This window comes from Danio aesculapii, chromosome 25 (genome assembly GCF_903798145.1).
Source record: "Danio aesculapii chromosome 25, fDanAes4.1, whole genome shotgun sequence".
In the NCBI taxonomy this organism is placed as follows: Eukaryota; Metazoa; Chordata; class Actinopteri; order Cypriniformes; family Danionidae; genus Danio; species Danio aesculapii.
This window is the reverse complement of record NC_079459.1, coordinates 14584079-14608895: the sequence shown is the minus strand read 5'-3', so window position 1 is coordinate 14608895 and position 24817 is coordinate 14584079. Positions and strand designations below refer to the sequence as shown.

Below are 24817 nucleotides of genomic sequence, written 5' to 3'. Positions count from 1 at the left end.
TACACAGATGCGGATGCCGTTCCTGTGTGACTCCAGGTGAAACTTCCGGGTTTCTTCCCACCGCAGCTTCACTTTCGCTTTTAAAATGGCGGCCACGTGAAATCAGTCTATACCCTAGATGCCTGTGCACTTCCACTTTTTGAAAGAAAGCAAAGGCACTAATGTATCTAATGTATCAGCGTGACATGCACATCACATTTGTGAATGTGTGCCCTATTCTGACACTGAGGAAAATAAACTGTTGAATGGATTTTTCCTTGATTTGTACACAACAGTATCCTCATAGCTTTAAAATATTACAATTGAACCAGTAAAGGCAAATGGTTTGTTTTGAGGATGTTTTTTGCTATTTTTCTGGACTTTGAGTCTGAAACCTTTCTGTCTATGAAGGATGAGGGAGCATTCAGATTTAATCTAAAATATTTTGATTTTATTCAGAAAAAGAATGAAGGCCTCAGGGATGATGTTATTAAAAGGATAGTTCACCCTAAAATCAAAATTGACTCACTGTTGACTAATCTTGAAGTGGTTTTAACCATTTATGGGTTTTATTCTCTTGAACAAAAGATATTTAGCAGATAGCTGAACCTGCACTGCAAAAAAAAAACATTCAATGATGATTCCTTGGATTTACTCAACTTTTTAAAGTTAAGTGGGTTGTAAACAATTTATTTGGGCTGAATTTAAACAAATTAAGTTGAACTACTCAAATTAATTTGTTTAAATTCAACACAATTGTTTGCAACAATTTTGCAGACAATTTTTTCTGTAACTTGTCTCTTCCATATAGAAAAAACAAATACTGAAATGCTTTGTAACAATTAATTTTAAGGGTCCAAAATAATGCATTAGGTAAGCATTATTTAATAGTTAATTTGTTCACAATTAAGCATTAGTAAAGAAAAAACACTAGTATTTAATGGTTACCTTTTTAGGGTCCCGAATTATGCAGTGGTTAAGCTCAGTTAAACTTTTTAACCATGAATAACTTGTTCACAATTATGCATCAGTTAAGCATGAGCAAACGTATAATTCACAATTAACTGAACCTATACAGTACATCTGGAAAGTATTCATAGCGCTTAACTTTTTCCACATTTTTTAATGTAACAGCCTTATTCCGAAATGGATTAAATGTGTTTATTTCTTCAAAATTCTACACACAATATCCCATAATGACAATGTGAAAAAAGACTTTTTTAAATTGTTGCAAATTTATTAAAAATAAAAAAGCTGAAAAATCACATGTACATAAGTATTCACAGCCTTTGTGATGCTCTAAATTGAACACATTCTGGTTCCACTGATCATTTTTGAGATGTTTCAGCAGATTCATTAGAGTTCACCTGTGGTAAATTCAGTTAATTGGACATGATTTGAAAAGGCATACACCTGTCTATATAAGGTCCCAGCACAAACCAAGCATGAAGACAAAGGAATTGTCTGTAGATCTCCAAGACAGTATTGTCTCGAGACACAAGGCTGCGGAAAGTTACAGAAAAATGTCTGCTGCTCTGAAAGTTCCAGTGAGCACAGTGGCCTCCTTCATCTGTAAGTGGAAGATGTTTAACCACCAGGACTCTTCCTAGAGCTGGCTGGCCATCTAAGCTGAGTGATCGGGGAAGAAGGGCATTAGTCAGGGAGGTGATCAATAACCTGATGGTCACTTTGTCCAGCAAATTAAGCGTTAAGCAAATGTCCAGCATTCTTCTGTGGAGAGAGAAGCTTATAGAAGGACAACCATCTGTGCAGCAATCCACCACATAGTCAGTATGGTGATTTGCCAAAAGGCATCTGAAGGACTCTCAGACCATATGAAACAAAATTCTCTGGTCTGATGAGACTAAAATTGAACTGTTTGGAGTGAATGCCAGGCGTTATGTTTGGAGAGGACCAGGCACCGCTCATCACCAGGCTAATACCATCCCTACAGTGAAGCATGGGGGTGGCAGCATCATGCTGTGGGGATGTTTTTCAGCAGCAGGAACTGGAAGACTAGTCAGGATAGAGGGAAAGATGAATGCAGCAATGTACACAGACATCCTGAATGAAAACCTGCTTCAGAGTGCTCTTGACCTCATACTGGGGCGACGGTTCATCTTCCAACAGGATAATGACCCAAAGCACACCGCCAAAATATCAATGGAGTGGCTTCACAACAACTCGGTGAATGTCCTTGAGTGGCCCAGCCAGAGCCCAGACTAAATCCTATTGAACATCTCTGAAGTGATCTGAAAATGGCTGTACACTGTCGCTTCCTATCCAACCTGATAGAACTTGAGAGGCACTGCAAGAGGAATGGGCAAAAACTCCCAAAGAGATGTGTGCCAAGCTTGTGGCATCATATTCAAAAAGACTTGAGGCTGTAATTGCTGCCAAAGGTGCATCAACAAAGTATTGAGCAAAGGCTGTAAATACTTATGTACATGCGATTGTTCAGTTTTTTTTATTTTTAATAAATTTGCAACAATTACAAAAAAATCTTCTTTTATGTTGTTATTATGGGGTATTGTGTGTCAAATTTTGAGGAAATAAATGAATTTAATCCATTTTGGAATGAGGCTGTAACATAAACATGTTTATGTGGAAAAAGTGAAGCGCTATGAATACTTTCCGGATGCACTGTAGTACAGTTTGATAAGCCGTATGTTATTACTTTGATTCATTACATATTTAATTAACTGAACAACAAACTAGTAATTGTTTAATTATTGCTGGATTGCAATTATATATGGCTAAAATAAACAGTTTATTGTCCTAAAGTTAAGTCCACATTAATAACACATAATTGATATTTGCTGCCGGAAATAAACCGTATAATTATGAGTTATTTTTACAGTGTAACACAGACTATATTTGAAGTGTTTGGAAGTTATTCGCGTTTTCTCCTGTAGAAAAGCATGATAAGAGCAATGTTTAGTGGCTCAATGTATTACAACAATGTTTTTAAAAGACCAAACACTTTATTGATATTGTAAACAACCAAGCACATGTCATCAGAACACAAACAAGTCGCAGGTAATGAAGTATTAAGCGTTTCTCCCGATGAAAAGCCTGTGTAAGCAAAATGCTAGCAGGCATCTCTTTTCCCTTGTTTGGTATCCCCCGGTCGGTGCGATGACGTGCGAACAAAATGGCGACGGTTGGCCACGCCCACTTGTAGTTTCTTTTGCGTTCTTCAGAAACCTATGGGTGACGTCACGGATACCACGTCCATATCTTTTACAGTCTATGGTGGGAACTAACCCTTTAATTTTCTGTCCCTTCACAATTTTTTCCCCAGACCCAGATGCTCCAAAATAATCAGATATTCTTATGAATCAAGCTTTATAATGCCAGTCTTCAGATGGCATATTCATTTAATATAACACAGCAAAGATTTATGAAATTCCTTTAGTTAAATTGGTAAGACTTTGTTTCGATGGTCCCTATTACACATTTTGTTGACTAAAAGTTGCATTGCAATGTTGAATTACATGCCAATCAATTCTCATTTGAGTATTAGTAGACTTGTCTGCTTATTATCTGTTGATACTGCTGCTGCTAAACAGACATTTAACTGACTATAAGAAACTTTGCAAGTACATGTCAACTTACACTAACCCTAAACCCAACCTAACAGTCTACTTATAATCTAATGAGAATTAGTTGGCATGTAGATGCAATGTAACCTAAATTCAACAAAATCATTAAAGGGACCATCAAAATAAAGTGATACCGTTAAATTTATTAATCAGTATTATGTTTAATGTTCTGTGTAAACAGACAATCAAGTAATCACAGATCTTTAAACTCTCTCTAATTTGACCAAAGTCATTTTCTGCTATTAAAGTTATACTGATTGATGAAAATCTATTTTATCTTAATGTAGCTGGTGAAAGGTTAACATGGCAATCTCACTGATAGCTAAACAAGATTTCATCATGACTGTGCAGGATGGCAAGGGCAATGTGATATGAAATGATCAGCCTTAATTTTTATTATGAATGTTATCATCAAAGTGTCTGGCCTCAGATTTCCCTTGACTTGATCAGATATGTTTTAGTTAATCAATTTCAGAATTAGTGAATATCAGACTTTTTGGTTAAAAGCATTGTCCCGGTTACAAATATTAGGAAATTATTCATGAGGCTTTGGACTCAGCTAGACAACAGCTTGATGTGTGCATATGTTTAAAATGTACAGTATTACAATATCCTGAAACTAGTGACAAGTGAAACACTTTTTAATCTACAGTCTTCAACGTCGTGAATATAGTACTATTTTATTTTCATATATAGTCTGTTTTCATCATAAGATACCAGTATATTTGCAGTAGTCATTGAGCTATGAATGAAAACATGAGGAAAGAAAATATATGACTTTCAAAATGGAAGATTTCGTTTGTTTTATAATTCTGTGTCGCCACATGGGGGAGCTATTTGCCATTTTTTTGTATGTGTGCAGTTTCCCCTCTTTAATTGACGCCCAGACTAAGCATTTGCGTTCTCTTTTGTAAGTTGAAGAGATTTGTGTTTATGGCATTCCATTGTATTACAATGTTCTGTGTTTGTTTTGCAATTGATACTTAAAGGTTTAATTTGCGGTGTATCGAACACTTTCATCAATTTCTCACCCTTATGTCAATCTATTATTTTCTAGTCTGACACATTTCTGTCCCTCCAATTTTGCTCTTAAATCAACATTTTTTTCCTCACGTCATCTATTTTTAAAAAATTATAGGAATTGAGTGTGTTAATGCAAGTCTTCTAAAGCTTGCTGTTTATGATTAATACTTTTCAATTTATTTACATATATTTTTTGATCTGTGAAGATCAGCCATATCTTGTAATGCGAGATTGGGCCTCATTGGTTCTTGCACATCAAACAAACACACACAAGCTTCTGTGAACAAATGTGTTGCTGTAAACACACAGAAGATTTGGATTTCGTTACTCCATTTCAATGGATTTATTTTTTGATTTTTTAAAAATATGTTTTGCAAAGTCCGATTGTTTTGAATGGACAGAACTCTGACTTGTTGATTTGCTTTATATTTTTGTGTAATTAATTAATGACAATTGTTTTTGGGAGTGAACTAACCCTTCAAGTCCATGAGGCTTAACATTAGGAAATGTATTTAACATGTATTTTATTATTGTAATATATCTGTAACTGAAAAAATGTGAATGTCTATAAACAGCAAATTGATATTTCTATTTATTTGTTGTATGTAATGTACAGTAATGTCTAAAAGTCTTGAGCCACCACCAGCTTTGGTGCAGTGCTGTGCATTCTCACGTTTAGTCATGCGAAAGGACATTTATTCCAACTGAAACAAGACCTGAAGGAACCAAGAGTAGAAAAATTATCCTTTATCTACAGCAGTGGTTCTCAAACTTTTTCATCAAGTACCACCTCAATAAGCAGTATTGAAATACAGTAACTTAGTAGGCCCGATGAAGCAGCTACAGCACTGTGCAGTTCAAAAACGAGGCAGATTAATTCCTATTATTAAAAATATTCATTATTGTCAGCCACTTTTAACATTAGAAATAGTTTGAACATTAACACTGTACTGTGTTTATATGTAACAAACAAATAAAAAGTCAATGTTAAATTAAAATATGCTTTTAAAAGTTAAAAATGAAAGGTTACTTTTCTTAAAAAGTAAAAAAAAAATAAAAAAACTCCTGTACTCAAATGTAAAGTATTAACAAATAGTAGAATTTATTAACACCTGGAAATGTTGTCTGGACCTCAGAAATATAGGCTATATGTCATCATATTTATATACAAATCATTTTTTATATATTTTTAAATATGTATAGCATGTATATATGTCATTTGATTTCTCCGCGTACCACCAGAAGGAAGCCCGCTTACCACTTGTCGTACATGTACCACAGTTTGAGAACCACTGATCTACAGGGTAATTTAAGGAGTGATTGAAGCTATTTCAGTTGAAAACCTGATCCTAAAAGCCTTTTTTTAAATGAAAATAATTTATCAATATCTAATTTTTGAGGTTCTATTTAAGAGAAAAAAAAGGAAAAAGAAGAATCCACAAAAAAAAAAATTATTTATTTGTTCATTTATTTATTTATTAATTTTTTTCTTGTGGAGACTTTCCTGAAGTTTTCTGAAATGTGCTCTAATGTCAGCCTTTTTTAGCACTTCCCAGAGTTCTTTAGATTTAGTCAGTCATATATTTGTTTTTCTTTTCAGGTAACTCTACTGCTTTAATAATATTCAGGTGTGGACTCTGTGCAGGCCATGTCATGACCTGTCTTTACGTATATATCACAAACAAACATGACTGCATAGAAGTGTGTTTGGAATCATTATGACACTGAACAAAAAAATCAATGAGGTGCTTTCTAGAAGAAATGCCATAATGGATTTAAACCTGTCTGTACTTTGAGCATTCATAATCCCACTAGTTCAGACACTATTGCGTGCAGAAATGCTGCTCAACCCAGAATAAAACAGCTTCCAGCGTGTTTTTGATGAGAAAAGAGGTTTTTTCACTTAACACTAGGGCCAGACAGATTCTGCTGAAATTGTTTGCTATTTCTGCGGAGAGTTTTGTGAAAATCTGTGGATTTATCCGCAATTATTTTGAGAGTATCATAAGTAAAAACTTAATAAAAAACTCATATAATACGTTTTTAACTTTTATTTAAAGTTTACAATGCAAATCCATCTAGATTCACTTAAACAAAGCAAGTCTCTCATATAATATCTTTACTAAAAGATAGAAAATATTACTTTACAAACTGTATTGTAAGTCAAATGAATTATTACTGAATTATTATAATATTACTAAAATTAATTTAAAAACTGAATAAATATAAATATACACAAGTAAATAAATAGACTAAATGATGGGCTAAAAATCTGGGGAAATCTGCGAATATCTGTGTGCGCAGATTCCATGTGTACAGTATCACCTCACATTAAATGGACCATTAATCCATCAGTCACAAATGTTTCCATCACAGTTTTGCACAAAACATTTGTCATATTTTCTTAAATGTCTATAAAATAACTTGTAAAATAAATGTTTTCATATATTTTTTTCTTGTTACAAGTCAACAAATGCCAAAGATCAATAGGTTAACTTGACGTATATTGCAGTCACCACAGACATTTTTTAAATCAAAGGAGATGTAAGTGCCTTATCCAAATAATAACGTTAAGGGAAAGCTGCTTATATTTAAGGCCAAAATAGGCATTTTAAAGGTACATTAAGAAAAGAAATGCTACAGTAAGCTTTGCATACAGTAAATCAGTTACCTGCGGCACAGCAAGTAATTTATTTGCGCTGAATAACCAGAAATGGACTTTTCCAGACACTTCACATTAAGTCTGTGGTTCTTATTGGGTTTTTTGTTTAGTGAGTTTCATGTTACTCTAATGTTGATATTGTTTATCACATTACTTACTGTAAGTGTTATGTGTGTTACCAAGATGGTGTTTAATAGTTGCGAGAATGACACTGAGCACCTTCTATATATTAGTAAGTGTCTCTGCTTGAGGATAAGCGTTTGTTCGTCATATGACTTCCTCATTACCATCTACTTTTCTTGGTGTATTTTTTTTGTAGAGGTCTGATGTGTTCAGAGAAGCTGCTCTGCATACCTCGGTTGTAACGAGTGGTTATTTGAGTTACTGTTGCCTCAGCTGGAACCAGTCTGGCCATTCTCCTCTGACCTCTGGCATCAACAAGGCATTTGCGCCCACAGAACTGCCGCTCACTGGATATTTTCTCTTTTACGGACCATTCTCTGTAAACCCTAGAGAAGGTTGTGTGTGAAATTCCCAGTAGATCAGCAGTTTCTGAAATACTCAGACCAGCCCGTCTGGCACCAACAACCATGTTCAAAGTCACCTAAATCACCATTCTTCCCCATTCTGATGCTCGGTTTGAACTGCAGCAGATCGTCTTGACCATGTCTACATGCCTAAAAGCATTGAGTTGCTGCTATTTGATTCTTTTGAATTTTGAAATTTGCATTAACAAGCAGTTGTATCTAATAAAGTGGCCGGTGAGTGTACACTGTCTTGCGCAATTCAGTCTTTTTGAGTCCTAAAGACACCAATGAACTTTTTGCCCTTTTTAGATAAGTGGTTAAAGGTGTAAATGACCCAAAAAATGAAAGTTTGGTCATCCTTTACTCACTCTTTACTAGTTTCAAACCTTATTGGCTTTATTCATTCTGTTATACACAAAAGAAGAACAAGCTCAGGTTTCCCTTTTTTTTCTTTCCCTGTTATTTAACCAACTCGGACTATATCACTCATTTAGTACAGTTCGTCCCCGGAATGTCTTAATGGTGAGAGTGTAGCATGATCCTCAGTCTTTACAAAAGCAGACATTTAATCTGAAGTATCATGTGGACTTCTGGCATGTGTGTAATCAGTTATTATTATTTTATTAAATCTAACACATTTCTTTAAACACTCTATGATGTTCGGCTGTTTATAGTTCAAAATACGTTCAGAGATCTTTGACCCGTATTACGGTGGCATTATTTAACTGCTCTGCCTGAAGGCACCTGATAGGCTTTTGCTGTGTTCACGTTCAAAGGAACCTTTCACCTGAATGCAGTTGAAAAGCTTGTAAATGCATTGCATTATAAATGTGCTGAAGGTTTCGGAAGCTACATTGCGCTGAGGTGAAATTCAAGGAGTACTTGCAGGTTGTCAGGTGAGATTTAAAATATTATTTATTTTTCAAAATTTAATTGGGAAAAGTAGATGTTTGTTCTTTCTTAGTCTTTAGGTACGATTTGAGGTTTACATTTAGCTGTTCTTTAGGTATTATCTCAGCATAACACTCTTATAGCTTTATCATACATGAGATTTGTAAAATTCAGCATCTGACTTTTGTTATTCTGATAAATGTATATCAAAAGTGTCAAAATATTTTAGTTTTTTTTTAATGATTGTTTTATGGGGTTAACGCACACACAAAGCTATTTTCTTTGTTGGAGTGAAAATGTACAGATTTTAAAGCACGAGTAGTGAAAGATTGCATAACTTTAATTGTGAAATACAGAGTACTTATTTGCCTTGTGATTCTGATGCAAAATGGTCAAGATGTTCTGCTTCAACCCGAAAGTACACAATTATTTTCTCTGTTTTTGTCACCACATTGATTTCTGGAGGCCTGAAAATGGCAGCTTTTTAAAAACGAGTTTCAACGTGCAAGTTCTAGAATCATCATGTCAGAGTAAATTACTAAACTGCTTTATTGAGAGAACGAGAACTTGATAGGCTGTTCAGTTTAGCGAGTTCAGTACATTAAAGCTGAGAAATAGAGCTCAACTAATGAAATCAAGCAAAGAATTCAAGCCAAAGAATACCTGTTAATACACTTTTGGCCTGTTTCCACTGAGTGATACGGGATGGGTTGGTGCAGGTCACCTTTATCAGGTTTGCGTTTCCACTGCTAAAAGGGTACCAATGGTACTCTTTTGGTAGGCATGCTGTACGACAGAAAGTTTCAGTCGACGTCATTTTCACTTGAGGAAATGTCAAAGTAAAGCTGTACAGGTCGTTCACATGTCATATGAGAAGCACCTGTCACAAATGAGATTAAATGGTCATTACTAAAATAAATAGCGAAATTAAGGTGAAATAGCCTACTGTAACGTCTGCGATTTATATAAAATAAATAAATGCAACATAAATAAACACAGACCCTTACAGTCTCCGATATGTTATCAATTACAGAAAGACTACACATAGCATATATTTAGTCCTTAATTGGGTTTAAAAACAACACGCAACAAATTGTACAGTCAATGCAAACCTCTCATCTTTATCTTTAATCTTTGCCAGCACATGTAACCTCTCGTTAGAAAGTATTTTCGTCATTCCGAATTCATAATAGTTAAATGTGGCCGTTTGTTCATGATTTAGGTTGCTGAAAGAATCCTTTGCTCCTTTGTTTTTTTGTCCGGCTTCTCCTTCTCCATGAGCTCAAGAAGTTAGTTATTTCAAATACAGACGCTTGGCAAGCTTGGAAAGCAAAACTGCTCGCAATTTAGATGCCATTGTAAATAACTCTAGGGCACAGTGTAGTTCTGCTCTTCTTGGCTTTGTGGCTGTTTATCGAAACGACGACAAGGTTTGTTTGAGCTCGTGTCGACCATAGCTCATTGTTAGGTGTATATATATATATATATATATATATATATATATATATATATATATATATATATATATATATATATATATATATATATATATATATATATATATATCCTTTGCAAAGGGTACCCAAAAAGTGGGATGGTATGGTTCGCTTTTAGGTACCTTTTGACAGTGGAAACGGCCATAAAAGCGCACCGAACCGTGCCATATTGTACCACTCTGTGTAACCGGGCCATACTGTATTTTCTCTCATTTAGGCAAAGGCCATAGTGTGAATTATTCGGGTTGAATGAAATGTTGGGTGTCATAAGCAAAGCAGCTATTTGTCTATTTGCCATGTCTTTGAATGACAGATCATAGTTGTGACATTTATAGGTGGGTCATATCATTAGAAAATCTTCAAGCTGATTTATTTTACTAAATCCATTTTAGAAGTGAAACTTTTATAATGTGTACATTCATTCCACACAGACTTCTATATTTTAAATGTTTATTTCCTTTAATTTGATTATTTTGATGACAACTAATAAAAACCCCCAAATGAAAGACCTTTAAATGGTCTCTTAGGCCCTGTACTCTAATACATTTTCGTTTGTTTATGTCCACACATGCGTGTCAATTTGCGTTTTTGAAAAGCTCTCTGTAAACACTACACCGCTGAAATTGCACATCACGTGACCATACACACTCTGGCATGCACTGAAATCTGCTTCAGTGTATTCTCGCGTCTGAGCTACCACTGTGGTAGGAAATCACCCACAACCATTGGTGTTGCGGTGGTGTTGGGGCGTTGGGTCAATTCTGCTGTAAAATAATCTGTGATAGAAGTTCACTCAAAAGTCATTAATTACTAACACTCCCATCATTCCAACCATCAGAACACAAATTTAGATACTTTCAAATATGAAAAAGCAATTAAATTATATAGATTGTGAAATTAAAGCAATAGCCCAGAGATCTGGTCCCAGCGTCAGGTCAGGGTGTGTCCACACGCTGAGGTGCACTTTAAACTCACACGGGAGAAAACTAGACAAGTGGATAAAATGAAGGCTAACGGCCTAATTCTTTTCATGCTTTGGTTAACTAATTCTTTAAATACAACTCGCTTGAGCTCTAAAGGGAAAAAATTGCAAAAGAAATTTGCCGTTAAATTAATTTTAGCAGAGACGCAACCTGCAGTCATTTTCACATTTATTTTTAGTTAGGGATTAATATTAGAGTAGCCTAATAAAAATGTTTAGTTGGACACTGCACAGACCCACAGTAGTCTACACTATAATTAATATTATAATTAATTATAATCATTATTATTAATTTTATTAAAAACTAATTATTAATTCAAGCTTACAGTGTTCTAAATGAAATAGGTATATAGTGCGTGAGTAAGTGCATTTGCCCCGGATCAACCTCTCACATGCGCTGCAGGTAGGCTGAATGATAATCTTAATTATAAACAAGGTGAATAAAATATAATTTAATTCTTTTATAGCATCCTTTTCGCTAGGTGTTTTATTTGCTTATTTATTTATATATATATATATTTTTTTTTTAAAGTGGTGAGGACAATATTCAGGCAAAAATGTTCCTCCCGTACAACTAACAAATTACGCCTCTGTATGTACCCAAGTAGCCTACCTAAGTTAATTAACATTTTATGTAAAATTATGAAATAACAAAGACCAAAGAATTAAGCTAAAATAACCGCACAAGCGTACGTGTTTATTGTTTAACTTTCGTTGATAAAACTACACAATACAGACCTAATTGGGGTTATAATGTTTCCAGCAGCACTGAATTCTCGTTCAGATGGTGTGCTTGTAGCATAAATGCAGAAACTTTTTGCAACCGTGGCCAAGAGAGGGATTCTTGCTTCATTTTTCCGCTGCCAGCATTTCTCGGGAAGCAGGTTTTTCTACACTGTGGATCGGCGTGTTCTCAACTACCAGATAAGTTGCTACAATTTTCATCAGTATCTTCTATTTTTTGTCTATCTATGTTCATTGTGACAAAACGCAGAAATGAACATGACTCGCTAAAGTATATTTAGCAATGAAGGGTAGAAAAGAAGTTATCCAGTTTGTAGTTTTGTGAAACTGCTGGGTTTTTAGTGTGTTTCTTAAGCAGTTGGCTAATCCAAAACTGCTTACAAGAAGTAAGAAAAAGATCAGTATGAAGAGATGTGTTGATGATTTGAGAACAACAGGACAAATGGTTTGAAGGAGATGAGATGGAATTGAAAAACCGGACAGGGGTGATTGGACAGGAGGATGTTAAAGAGATATCTGCAATAGAGAACAGGAAGACTATGGGGAGATTGTGTGCTGTTATAATTTCTTTAAAAAAATCACTCTATATGAACCAATCATTGATTTCTTCTCTTTTGTTTTCAAAGGTCGCGTACAAAGATGCATCATACAGCACTCTGTTTGTTTTCTCTTTTATGTGTATTATCTGGAACATATGGTGGTAAAGTGCTGGTATTTCCACTAGATGGAAGTCACTGGGTGAACATGAAGGTCCTTATTGAGGAACTGCATAGGAAAGGTCACAATGTGACAGTGGTAAGACCTTCCAACAGTTGGTATATCAAAGAGGAGTCTCCTTTCTACAGTTCTATCACAATTCCAAACACAGGAGGATTTGATGAGGAGTTTACTGGTTTATTGATCAACCGTCTCTTGGAAATTAAAAGAGGAGGGTATTTTGTTCTGAACAGTGTTCGTCTGGAGTTTGAAATCATGATGAAGTTTAAAACCATGCATGAAGAAATGTTGCAGATGATGGACAGAATGTTAGAAGATGAAAAAATTATGAACTCCATCGAAGATGCTAAATTTGACGTGGTGCTAGCAGACCCAGCTGTTGGTGGTGGTCCAATCCTAGCTTACAAGTTTAATATTCCTCTAGTTTTCAATGTTCGGTGGACAATTCATGGAGAGGGACATTTCGCTATTGCTCCTTCTCCTCTGTCTTATATCCCTGTTCCAGGAGTAGAGCTTACAGACAAGATGTCCTTCCTACAACGTGTCAAGAATGTTTTGACATACTTTATCAGCCAGATCCAAATGGAAATTATGGTTCAACCCATCTATGCACCTTTCTGTCACAAACATTTTGGCCCCAATGTTACATATTTCTCACTTTTCCAGGATGCAGATATTTGGCTCATGAGGAATGACTTTACCTTTGAGTTTCCACGACCTACAATGCCCAATATTGTCTATATGAGTGGTTTCCAGTGTACACCTGCCAAGCCGCTTCCAAATGATCTTGAAAAGTTTGTTGAAAGCTCTGGAGAGCATGGAGTCATTGTCATGTCTTTAGGCACTCTTATTGCTCAACTTCCACAAGATATCACTGATGACATAGCAGCGGCTTTTGCAGAGCTTCCTCAAAAAGTGATCTGGAGGTATACAGGACCACGACCTGTGACTCTTGGTAACAACACCTTACTTGTAGAATGGCTCCCCCAGAATGACCTGCTCGGACATCCTCAGATTAAAGTATTTGTGGCACATGGAGGAACCAATGGACTTCAGGAAGCCATCTACCATGGAGTGCCCATCTTGGGTCTACCTTTAGTTTTCGATCAGCCTGATAATCTCTTCAGAATGGAAGCAAAAGGGACAGCAAAAATTGTAGACATTGCAACTTTGGACAAGACTGTCTTTCTGGAAGCATTAAAGGAGGTTTTGTATAATCCGTCTTACAAAGAGAACATGCAGCACCTGTCCAAGCTGCACCACGACCAGCCAATGAAACCTCTTGATCGTGCCATCTTCTGGATTGAGTTTGTCATGAGGAATAAAGGAGCTCCTCATTTACGGACACAGTCTTTCAGAATGTCCTGGATTGAGTATCAGTCCATAGATGTTATTTTGACATTAATGGTGATGGCTTTTGTATTTGCATTGGTGACTGCATATGCAATGAAATATTTTTGCCTTTGTGTATTCAGAAAGAAAGTAAAGCGTGAGTGACATATTGGCTGAATATCTGTTTATTTGAAATTTTCGAATTTAAGAAGCATTATTTTAATCCAGTGCATAAAACTGAAATGATCATTCAGAACAAATACACAATTGTCCCTGAAATGATGGTTCAGCATCAGACATTCAACAAGCAATACTGAACAGATTACAGATTACAACTAGCTTCTGCATTGTGTGAATGCTGTGAAAGTCAAAGATTAAGATTAAGACAGTGTAATGTATCCTTATTCTTGAACTTAGTAACAAGGTTTAGGAAGCAGCGTATTACTAAACAACTGAAATATAGACTAATGCCTAGTATTTTAGGAAATTCATGGTGATTTTTTTTCTGTAGCATATTAATTCAGATTATATACTTCCCTAATGAATGTAAAATTGCATAAAAAATGCTTAAGGGAAATGCCAGGATGTGCATACATTTTAAAAATGTGCATTAAAAAATACTTGTAGGCTAAACTATGATGATAACACATTTACCTAATAAATTCCAGCAAGTTTTGATTTTGTAATAACAGATCATGTGATATCAAAAATAGGTGAGGTCAGAAGGCATTGATATACAAACTACAGCGAAACGACCAAATTGTAAAACATCTAAAATGTTGTTTTGGTCATTCTAAACCCTACACCCTTAGCCAAAGTCTATCATTAAATTGAAATTGGATTGGTAATACCTCCCAGAACTGTCTTGAATGTCTCCAAAAGCCAGTTATGACTGCATTCACTGAGTTTGATTTACTGTATGTCTTCTGAAATGCAAGTAATTTATTATATATGAAAAAAGGCCTACAGTTGATTCTCCTAATGCAGCAAATTTCATTTTGTCTTTTTGCCCCCAGTTTATCATGAAGTAACGATTTTGCTCTCTTTGATTCATTGTTTGGTAGTAGTGGTTAATATGCAAATGTTTTATGTGATGTTCCAGGTTTGTGAATAAATCTAATCCACATCTTTGGATGGAAACTTTGCTTGTGTCTTCATCGTCATCTGATTTTCTAGTAGTCGATACACTGACAAGCAGTTTTTTCTCTACACATTGTGTGGATACTGAAAAACATGATGATGATTTCAGTGAAATTTCTGCCCATTTTACTACAGATCCATAGACAAGTTTATTTTAGAATGGGATAGGTCTTTAAGATTTTAAAAGCAAATATGCAAAGTACTGGCACATTGTCTTGATGATCTACTTGTGCTAACTGTTCACTAGACAATATAGGGTAAAGATTATTTTGTTGTAGCTTTGCTCCTACGAGAAGTTAGAAACTATTTCGCTTTTTAGTTATATACACCTTTTAGTGTAAACCATGGTCCATGATCTGCAAATCTAGGTAATAATTTTAAGATGAAGAGCTGCAACAATTCTGTGAAACTTGAGGGCAATAAAATGTCATTTATTTACCACTCAATTTGATAAATTATTTGTATATATTTTTAATTCTTATATTCTTTCTTATTTAAGGTTAGCAGCAAAGATGTATCTCTCTGCCAATCTTGGATTGTTCATTCTGTTATGTGCCCTTTCAAGATCTTACGCTAGTAAACTACTGGTGGTTCCTGTGGAAGGAAGTCATTGGGTCAATATGAAAGTCCTTATTGTGGAATTACATTCAAGGGGTCACAGTATTACCGTGGTCCGAGGTTCTAGCAGCTGGTACATTGAGGAACAGTCTCCTCTCTACACTTCTATCACAGTGGACAATGGTGAATTTGATGATGACTTCATGGAGAAGTTCCTCCCTCGCTTACTGAAAATGCAGAGACAAGGAAAATCATTTTGGAATGAAATGGCACTTGCTGACGAAATGATTCGCTTTGTTACAGAAACTCATAAGCAGTCATGCAATATGACAGCTATAATGTTTGAAAATGAAACCTTGATGAATTCTCTTAAAGATGCTGCATATGATGTTGTCCTGACAGATCCTGCTTATGGAAGTGGAGTGTTACTGGCACATCATCTTGGGCTCCCTCTTGTGTATAATGTCCGCTGGACCGTGTATGGAGAAGCCCATTTTGATATAGCTCCATCTCCTCTCTCATATATACCTGTTTCAGGCTTACAACTAACAGACAAGATGACATTCAGTCAGAGAGTCATGAACATCATGACATATATAATGATTCGCTATAAATATTCCAAGAACTTTGGTTCTCCTTACCAAGAGTTCACCCAGAAATATTTTGGCCCCAATGTTAATTTCTTCTCGCTCCTTCAGGATGCAGACCTCTGGCTCATGAGAAACGATTTTACTTTTGAGTTTCCACGACCAACAATGCCAAATGTGGTCTACATGGGAGGCTTCCAGTGCAAACCAGCAAAGCCACTTCCAGGTGATCTTGACAGAGAGAACATGCAGAGACTGTCCAAGCTGCACCACGACCAGCCAATGAAACCTCTTGATCGTGCCATCTTCTGGATTGAGTTTGTCATAAGGAATAAAGGAGCTCCTCATTTACGGGCACAGTCTTTCAGAATGTCCTGGATTGAGCATCAGTCCATAGATGTTATTTTGACATTAATGGTGATGGTTTTTGTATTTGCATTGGTGACTGCTTATACAATGAAATATTTTTGCCTTCGTTTATTCAGAAAGAAAGTAAAGCATGAGTGACATATTGACTGGAAATATCATTAGTTTGAAATTGTTTCACTTTATTTTAATCCAGTGCATCAAAATAAAATGATCATTCAGAACACATTCACAATTGTTCCTCCACAATCAGCTAATGAATCCTTCAGAACATGGAATATTCTGAACTGAGTTTGTCATAAGAAATGTAAATGTAACTTCAACAGCAACATTTTTAGCATTAGATTTTTTTGTTTATATATGTGATCCAATACATTTTTAGAATTAAATTAAAAAAGAAAGTACAACATGACTGATATAAGTAATTACTGTATGTGTTCAATGTTGAGAATTTGTTTGAGATGTAAAAGATAATTTCAATGAGATTAAAATTTTAATTCATTTCACCGATTCATGATTTTACTGATCATTTCATACTGTTTTTGTGGTTGGAAGTACAGGAAAATACTCTTGTCAATGTCACGCGATGGCTAATGTTTACTTTTTATGAGAGACGCTATTATTGAATTTATGCTCAAGGTAATAAGCTTCTTTACTTGAGGTTAAAAAGTTCATCAAACTTTTATGTCATTTGCATGGCTTATAGGTTTCGAACTCAATTCCTGGAGGGCCGCAGCTCTGCACAGTTTTGCTCCAAACCTGATCAAACACAGCTGATCCAACTAATGAAGGTGCTCGTGACTCTTTTGAACACCTCGATTATTTGGATCAGCTGTGTTTGATAGGGTTGGAGCAAAACTGTGCAGAGCTGCGGCCCTCCAGGAATTGAGTTTGAGACTTTTGCACCATTGCAATTTTTTTCCAACAAGCGATACCAAACATTTAATCAGATTACAACTAGCTTCTGCATTGTGTTTAAGACGTTTGCAAGTTTAAGACGTTGCAATTTATCCTTATGAATGGACTAAGTAATAATCATGTAAATGTAGTGAAGGTTTTAGATGAAATATATATTACTAAACAACTGAAATATAGAATAAATGCTTAATATTTTAGGAAATTAATAGGCAATTTTTCTAAAGCATATTCATTCAGATTATTTCCTTTCTTAATGAATGTTTTTAAAGCAAAACCATTAGTGCACTCTTTTCAATATTGAGATGATGTTCTTTTTAGATGCAAGTCCTTCAATTAAAATGAAGTTCATTTTTCAGTAGTTACCCAGCAAACACACAACATCATAAGACGCTAAAATTAGGTTAAATTTAGGTCATGATGTCAGGTGACCTAAATTCAATGTCTAGCCAGCGTCTAAGGACAACGCTATTTTGACATCCAATAGCAACGTGAAATTACGTTGATATTTGGTTGGTTTTAGTTTGTGTTGGAAATTGACAAAGATCTTACGTCTGATAGATGTCATAGTGGTAACGTCCACACAACGTCAAGGTGTAACATGATTAGACGCTGATATTTGGTTGATTCTAGGTTGACTTTAAGTTGGACATTGACAACGGCCTGACATTGGGTTCTGACGTAAACCCGATTTTCATTTCCAAACAAAATCCAACGTTCCCATGGCGTTGGGGTACGTTGGGGTACAACATCAATATGACGTCATGTTGATGTCCTGTGCCTGCAGGGTACATTAAAACATCAATGTCATTTCTTTAATAATTGATACACCAAAGAAGTTGATAATGGCCTCCTGGTGAGGTTTCTTTCTCACTATATATGTTTCTCTCCACCTATTTTTGTGCATATTGGAATATTGCATAAAATGCTTAATGGGAATGCCAGGATGTGCATACATTTTGAAAATGTGCATAAAAAACTTGTAGGCTAAATTATAATAAAAAAACATTACCAAATAATTCCAGCATGCTCATTAAACCAGTCAAGATTTAGTTTTAATAGATGATGTGATAACTTATGTGAAAATGTGTGAGGTGGGACGGCATTAATGGACAAACTGCGGCGAAACGACCAAATTATAAAACATCTGAAAATGTTGTTTTAGTCATTCTAAACCTTATACCCTTAGCCAAAGTCCATCATCAAATTGAAATTTGATTGTTAATACCTCCCAGAACTGTATTGAGTTCCTCCAATTATGACTGCGTTCACTGAGTTTCATCTAAATTATGTCTTCTGATATGCAAGTCATTTATTATATAAGGAAAAAAAGGCCCACAGTTGATTCTCCTAATGCAGCAAATTTCATTTTGTGAAATTTATTCATGAACTAATTTCAAGAGGATCACGTGCTTATGATTGATCATGGCTGGACCCGCATTACCTAATACACGATTCTCTTATCAGATGATTCCTAAGTCACTATAAATAACTATAGACTTCATATCACAGTCATCTTCATCCTGAAGAAACCCCCGTCCTCCCCTATTCCTCCCCTACTTTTTCTTTCTAGATTGGGCGACACAGATGCCCAGTGGTTAGCACTGTTGCCTCACTTCATGAACACAGCTGGTTCTGGTCCTTGCCAGGCTGATTGGTATTTCTGTGCGTAGTTTGCCTGTTCTCCCTGTGTTTGCATGGGATTCCCCCGGGTTCCCCAGTTTCCTCCCACCGTCCAAAGACATGTGTCATTAGTAAACTGACTAAACCAAATTGGCACTATAGTCAAGTTCCTAGCCAGTATTTTTCCGCATAAAGCAATTTGTGATTAGCCACAAATAAGCTGGGGAGTCCTTGAGATCTAACTGAGCTTAAACTCCCCTCTCGCACTGCAAACGGGAGGGAGCCGAGGGCTTAAGGATCTTTTGAGCTCAGGGCCCTCTCCCAGGACAATATGCCAAACAAGCTTATAATCAATCATCAGCTAAATGTGAACTTTTGAATTTCTTTTTGATTTTTGTCGCCAGTTTATCAAAAAGTGACAATTTTGTTCTCTTTGACTCACGCTTGAGATGTTAGAAACATATTTGTTGTCAGTTATATACACCTTCCAGTGTGAACGATGATCTGCAAATCTTGGTAATTTTTTTTTTTTTAGATGAAGGGGTGTAACAGTTCAGTGATATTTATAGGCAATAACAGATAATTTGTTTATCACTAGTTTTGACTTTTTAATTCTTTGTTATTTTCTTTCTTTATTAAGGTTGGCAGCAAAGATGCATCCCTCCACCCATCTTGGATTGTTCATTCTGTTATGTGCCCTTTCAAGATCTTACGCTGGTAAACTACTGGTGGTTCCTGTTGATGGAAGTCATTGGGTCAATATGAAAGTCCTTATTGTGGAATTACATATGAGGGGTCACAGTGTCACTGTGGTCCGAGGTTCTAGCAGCTGGTACATTGAGGAACAGTCTCCTCTCTACACTTCTATCACAGTGGACAATGGTGAATTTGATGATGACTTCATGGAGAAGTTCCTCCCCCACTTACTGAAAATGCAGAGACAAGGAAAATCATTTTGGAATGAAATGGCACTTGCTGACGAAACGTATAACAGATTTACAGAGATTCATCAGCAAATATGCAATATGACAGCTACAATGTTTGAAAATGAAACCTTGATGAATTCTCTTAAAGATGCTGCATATGATGTTGTCCTGACAGATCCTGCTTTTGGAGGTGGAGTGTTACTGGCACATCGCCTTGGTCTCCCTCTTGTGTATAATGTCCGCTGGACCATGTATGGAGAAGCCCATTTTGATATAGCTCCATCTCCTCTCTCATATATACCTGTTACAGGATTACAAATAACAGACAAGATGACATTCAGTCAGAGAGTCATGAACATGATGACATATATAATGATTCTTTATAAAAATACCAAGTACTTTGGTTTACCTTACCAAAAGTTCACCCAGAAATATTTTGGCCCCAATGTTAATTTCTTCTCGCTCCTTCAGGATGCAGACCTCTGGCTCATGAGAAATGATTTTACTTTTGAGTTTCCACGACCCACGATGCCAAATGTGGTCTACATGGGAGGCTTCCAGTGCAAACCAGCAAAGCCACTTCCAGGTGATCTTGAGGAGTTTGTGCAGAGCTCTGGAGAACATGGGGTAATCATCATGAGTTTGGGAACAGTTTTTGGTCAGCTTCTGAGTGAACTCAATGATGAAATTGCTGCAGCATTCGCTCAACTGCCTCAAAAAGTCATTTGGAGATACACAGGTCCACGCCCTGCAAACCTCGGTAACAATACTTTGATTGTGAGCTGGCTGCCCCAGAATGACGTGCTTGGACATCCTAAAACTAAACTGTTTGTAGCACATGGAGGCACCAATGGACTTCAGGAGGCCATCTATCATGGGGTGCCCATTGTAGGCCTTCCTTTAGCTTTTGATCAGCCTGACAATCTCTCCAGGATGCGAGCAAAGGGAACAGCAAAAATTGTAGACATTGCAACTTTGGACAGGGCTGTGTTTCTAGAGGCGTTGAAGGAAGTGTTGCATAATCCATTTTACAGAGAGAACATGCAGAGACTGTCCAAGCTGCACCACGACCAGCCAATGAAACCTCTTGATCGTGCCATCTTCTGGATTGAGTTTGTCATAAGGAATAAAGGAGCTCCTCATTTACGGGGACAGTCTTTCAGAATGTCCTGGATTGAGTATCAGTCTATAGATGTTATTTTGACATTAATGGTGATGGTTTTTGTATTTGCATTGGTGACTGCTTATACGACCAAATATTTTTGCCTTCGTTTATTCAGAAAGAAAGTAAAGCGTGAGTGACATATTGACTGGAAATATCATTAATTTGAATTTTTCCCACATCATTTTAATCTAGTGTATAAACATAAAATGACAAATCTAGTCCTGTCAATACCTTTAATTGACAATTACAATAATTTTTACAGCCATCAGTAGCTATTTCCATTCAACAATTTTTATTCACATTTTTAATAAAATAGACTTGTTGTGCATAAATTTTGAAAATTCACATTAACCCTAACCTGAATTAAACTGGTGTAAAAATGCATCAGATATATAATTTTTTCAATTTGTTTTTGCATAAATCTGTTAATCAATCTCAGTCCTCATCAAAATTACTAAATTGTTTAGAAAGTTACAGGATTTTAACTCTTTAATTGCCAAATTCACAAATGATGTCACTGATTTGGTGAAAAAAAGCACGTATTTTCAATATAAAAAATAACATTGGCTATGATTTTTTTCTCCCTAATTTACTGTTGCTGGCTGCTTTTGCCCCCTTGACTTTCATTATAACCACATCTGATAGTGCATAAATACACAGTCCTTGTTTTCGTTTACTCCATGTAGTTCTGAGAGCTGAGATGGATATTTTGATATTCTCAGACACATCAAAGTAAGTGTGCAAAGGTCACTCTCACACACTTACAGACACACATACACACACTTTAATTTGCTGTTATACTCCATAAAAAAATCCAGAAACAAAGCTTTTTTTGCACAGGCCTATCTAAGGGCTTAATGGTGCCAACTGATGATCAACAGTAAAAATTACAAATTTTACCTCTTTCCAACAGGGAAAACCACCAACAATCAAAAATGCATGGATTATATGGTGCCATGCTTTTGCAATTAAAAAATGTGGTTATAATGGAAGTCAATGGGGAAAAAACTGTAAATTTAGGAGAAAAAAATTTAAATTAATTAAAAACAATGCATCAAAGGCAATGTTGTTTCACATGTCCAAGACTTTTATAAAAGGTTAAATAAAATCCAGTCTACGATTACTTTTTTATATTGAAATTATGTCATTTTGTGTGTGTTTTTCACCAAATCAGTGACATCATTTGTGAATTTGGCAATTAAAGAGTTAAAATCCTGTAATTTTCTAAAAGTAGTTTAGTAGTTTTGGTCAGGACTGAGATTAACAGATTTATGCAAAAAATCTTTATCTGATTTTTACAGCAGTTAATTTAGTGGATGTGTTCATCCCTAACATAACAAAAGGGTAATAAATTTGCCCAGAGTCTATTGTTGAGGGTTTTTTTTATTTTATTTTATTTTTTTTAGAAAAGCAAAGCATTTTCTCAAAATAAGATTTGTCACCAAAAATCATTCTGCTAGCTGAAACACAGAAAAAGTTATGGCTAAATTACGACACAAAATCACCCCAGAGTGGAGGAAAACATCCCCAACAGTACATATGGGTTAACTTATGCACACAAAACCATGACGGAAACACTTTAACCATTCCAGCGTGTACATCAAAAACATGTTATAACGAAAATGGTCTTGATGGTACCAACCACACTACACAACATCTGAAATGTTTTTTGGTCATTCTAAAAGCCCTTAGCCAAAGTCCATCATCAAAGTGGTTCAGTTTTATTATTACATCTCAGAACTGCCTTGAGTGGCTGCTCTTCCAAAGAGTGCTCTCACACTGCCAAAAGCCACTGCACATTCATTGAGTTTTACATTCTTTTTCTGAGGCACAAGTGATTTATATAGAAAAGCCCCCAGTTGCTTCTCCTAACCGGTGAATTCCATTTTCTAAAATATTTAGCACCTATTTATCAGGAAGTGATGATTTTGTTCTCTAACTGTTTTAATGGAAACGTTGCTTTATTCTCAAATGTTTTATGCGATATTACAGTTTTGTACATACTGTAAGTTTAATTCACATCTTTAGATGGAAACATAGTCTAGAGTTTAGAGAAAGAGTTTACAAGGGCTATTATTCTAACCTTTGCATTTGTGATGAAATCAAGAGAATTATGACGTCTTCTCTGAATTATAACGCTTATCTGACAAAGTTCTGTGAATACCATGCTATAAAGAGGCATCCAATCATGGTATACTATCTCTTCCTAACATTTATACCGATTGAGAATCTTTTAAATCTGATGCAGAGGGACTTATATGTTGTTATCTTACATTTTCAAAGCTAAAATATACCCAAATAATGGTCCAGTTGTACAGGAGGAATTCCATGCAAATGTCAACCTTGCCATAAAAAATTAAGTGTTCACTAAAATAGTGAAACCCTTTCTAAGTTTTTTGAGCAGGCTTGAATGTTACAGTACTGTAAAAATTCTCAAATGTCTCTTTTAATGTTTTCAAACTATTACATTTGATTTACCAAAGTTACACATTACAGTTGTACAGTTCGCTAATGGTTTTTTGTCACATCCATAACGCATGTTTATTTCCCTCATTTAAAGTATGAAATATGTTTATACATTGATATTTTTCTAATCCATAACTATGTGGTTAGTTGTTTTGGAAAATATAAACAGATGTTTCAATTTAATGTTAACATATACTTTCTCTGAGACTTGTGTTTTGAGATTTTACTGTAAATGTCACATCCATAACGCTGGAATTACTCACAAGTCAAGCTATAATATTAAAGATTTAACACCTAATTCTATTTTTGACAGCAGTGCAGAATCGTTTTATCATTGCAATTTGTGAAATATCAGTTTTGATTATTTAACCGTGATATTATTCCCTTTTGCGGCTGCACGGTGGCGCAGTGGGTAGCACGTTCGCCTCACAGCAAGAAGGTCGCTGGTTCAAGCCTTGGCTGAGTCAGTTGGCATTTCTGTGTGGAGTTTGCATGTTTTTCCCATGTTCGCGTGGGTTTCCTCCGGGTGCTCCGGTTTCCCCCACAAGTCCAAAAACATTTGGTATAGGTGAATTGGGTTAGCTAAATTGTGAATGTGTGTGTATGGATCTTTCCCAATGATGGGTTGCAGCTGGATGGGCATCCGCTGTGTAAAACATATCTTGGATAACTTAGCGATTCATTCCACTGTGGCGACCCCGGACTAATAAAAGGACTAAGCCGAAAAGAAAATCAATGAATGGATTATCAAAGGTAATAAGCATCCTTCTATTTTCTAATTATTAGGTTCGATTGATTGTACTGTAATCTGGTTTATCGAGATCTTATTGAGATAAAGGTTTGATGAGATTGAGTGTTACTCAAAGCATACTCAAAAAAGAAAATGTATGTATTTCTTACTCAAAAGTTCTTCACAATTTACAAAATGTAATTTGATAGGATGTAGGCTATACTGCACGTTTGTAATTCTTTTAACTTATTTGCCTTGTTTTGTCTCAGATCAGTCATGAAATAAAAAATATGTAATAACATTTTACGATCACATTTCTAATTATGTTCATATGAAGTTTTGTTTTTTGTTCTGGTTGATATTTTGATTGAACTCATTCACGT

The 24817-nt window shown here is 35.6% G+C and overlaps 3 protein-coding genes across 3 annotated transcripts; all 3 read left to right on the top strand.

The window, feature by feature from the left end:
* Positions 1–8601: 8601 nt before the first annotated feature.
* Positions 8602–15101, top strand: ugt5a1 (UDP glucuronosyltransferase 5 family, polypeptide A1). Its single transcript, XM_056452192.1, has 2 exons — positions 8602–8692; positions 12536–15101. The coding sequence occupies exon 2, from the start codon at positions 12549–12551 to the stop codon at positions 14121–14123; it is 1575 nt and encodes a 524-aa protein (XP_056308167.1). The 5' UTR covers positions 8602–8692; positions 12536–12548; the 3' UTR covers positions 14124–15101.
* On the top strand, positions 8604–17104 carry LOC130219740 (UDP-glucuronosyltransferase 2A1-like). Its single transcript, XM_056452196.1, has 2 exons — positions 8604–8692; positions 15598–17104. The coding sequence occupies exon 2, from the start codon at positions 15611–15613 to the stop codon at positions 16748–16750; it is 1140 nt and encodes a 379-aa protein (XP_056308171.1). The 5' UTR covers positions 8604–8692; positions 15598–15610; the 3' UTR covers positions 16751–17104.
* On the top strand, positions 8607–21710 carry LOC130219738 (UDP-glucuronosyltransferase 2A3-like). Its single transcript, XM_056452193.1, has 2 exons — positions 8607–8692; positions 19788–21710. The coding sequence occupies exon 2, from the start codon at positions 19801–19803 to the stop codon at positions 21373–21375; it is 1575 nt and encodes a 524-aa protein (XP_056308168.1). The 5' UTR covers positions 8607–8692; positions 19788–19800; the 3' UTR covers positions 21376–21710.
* Positions 21711–24817: the final 3107 nt, after the last annotated feature.

Bases quoted from the DNA above. Each gene is read 5' to 3' on its own strand.
- ugt5a1 (XM_056452192.1), top strand. From the start codon at position 12,549: ATGCATCATACAGCACTCTGTTTGTTTTCTCTTTTATGTGTATTATCT.
- LOC130219740 (XM_056452196.1), top strand. From the start codon at position 15,611: ATGTATCTCTCTGCCAATCTTGGATTGTTCATTCTGTTATGTGCCCTT.
- LOC130219738 (XM_056452193.1), top strand. From the start codon at position 19,801: ATGCATCCCTCCACCCATCTTGGATTGTTCATTCTGTTATGTGCCCTT.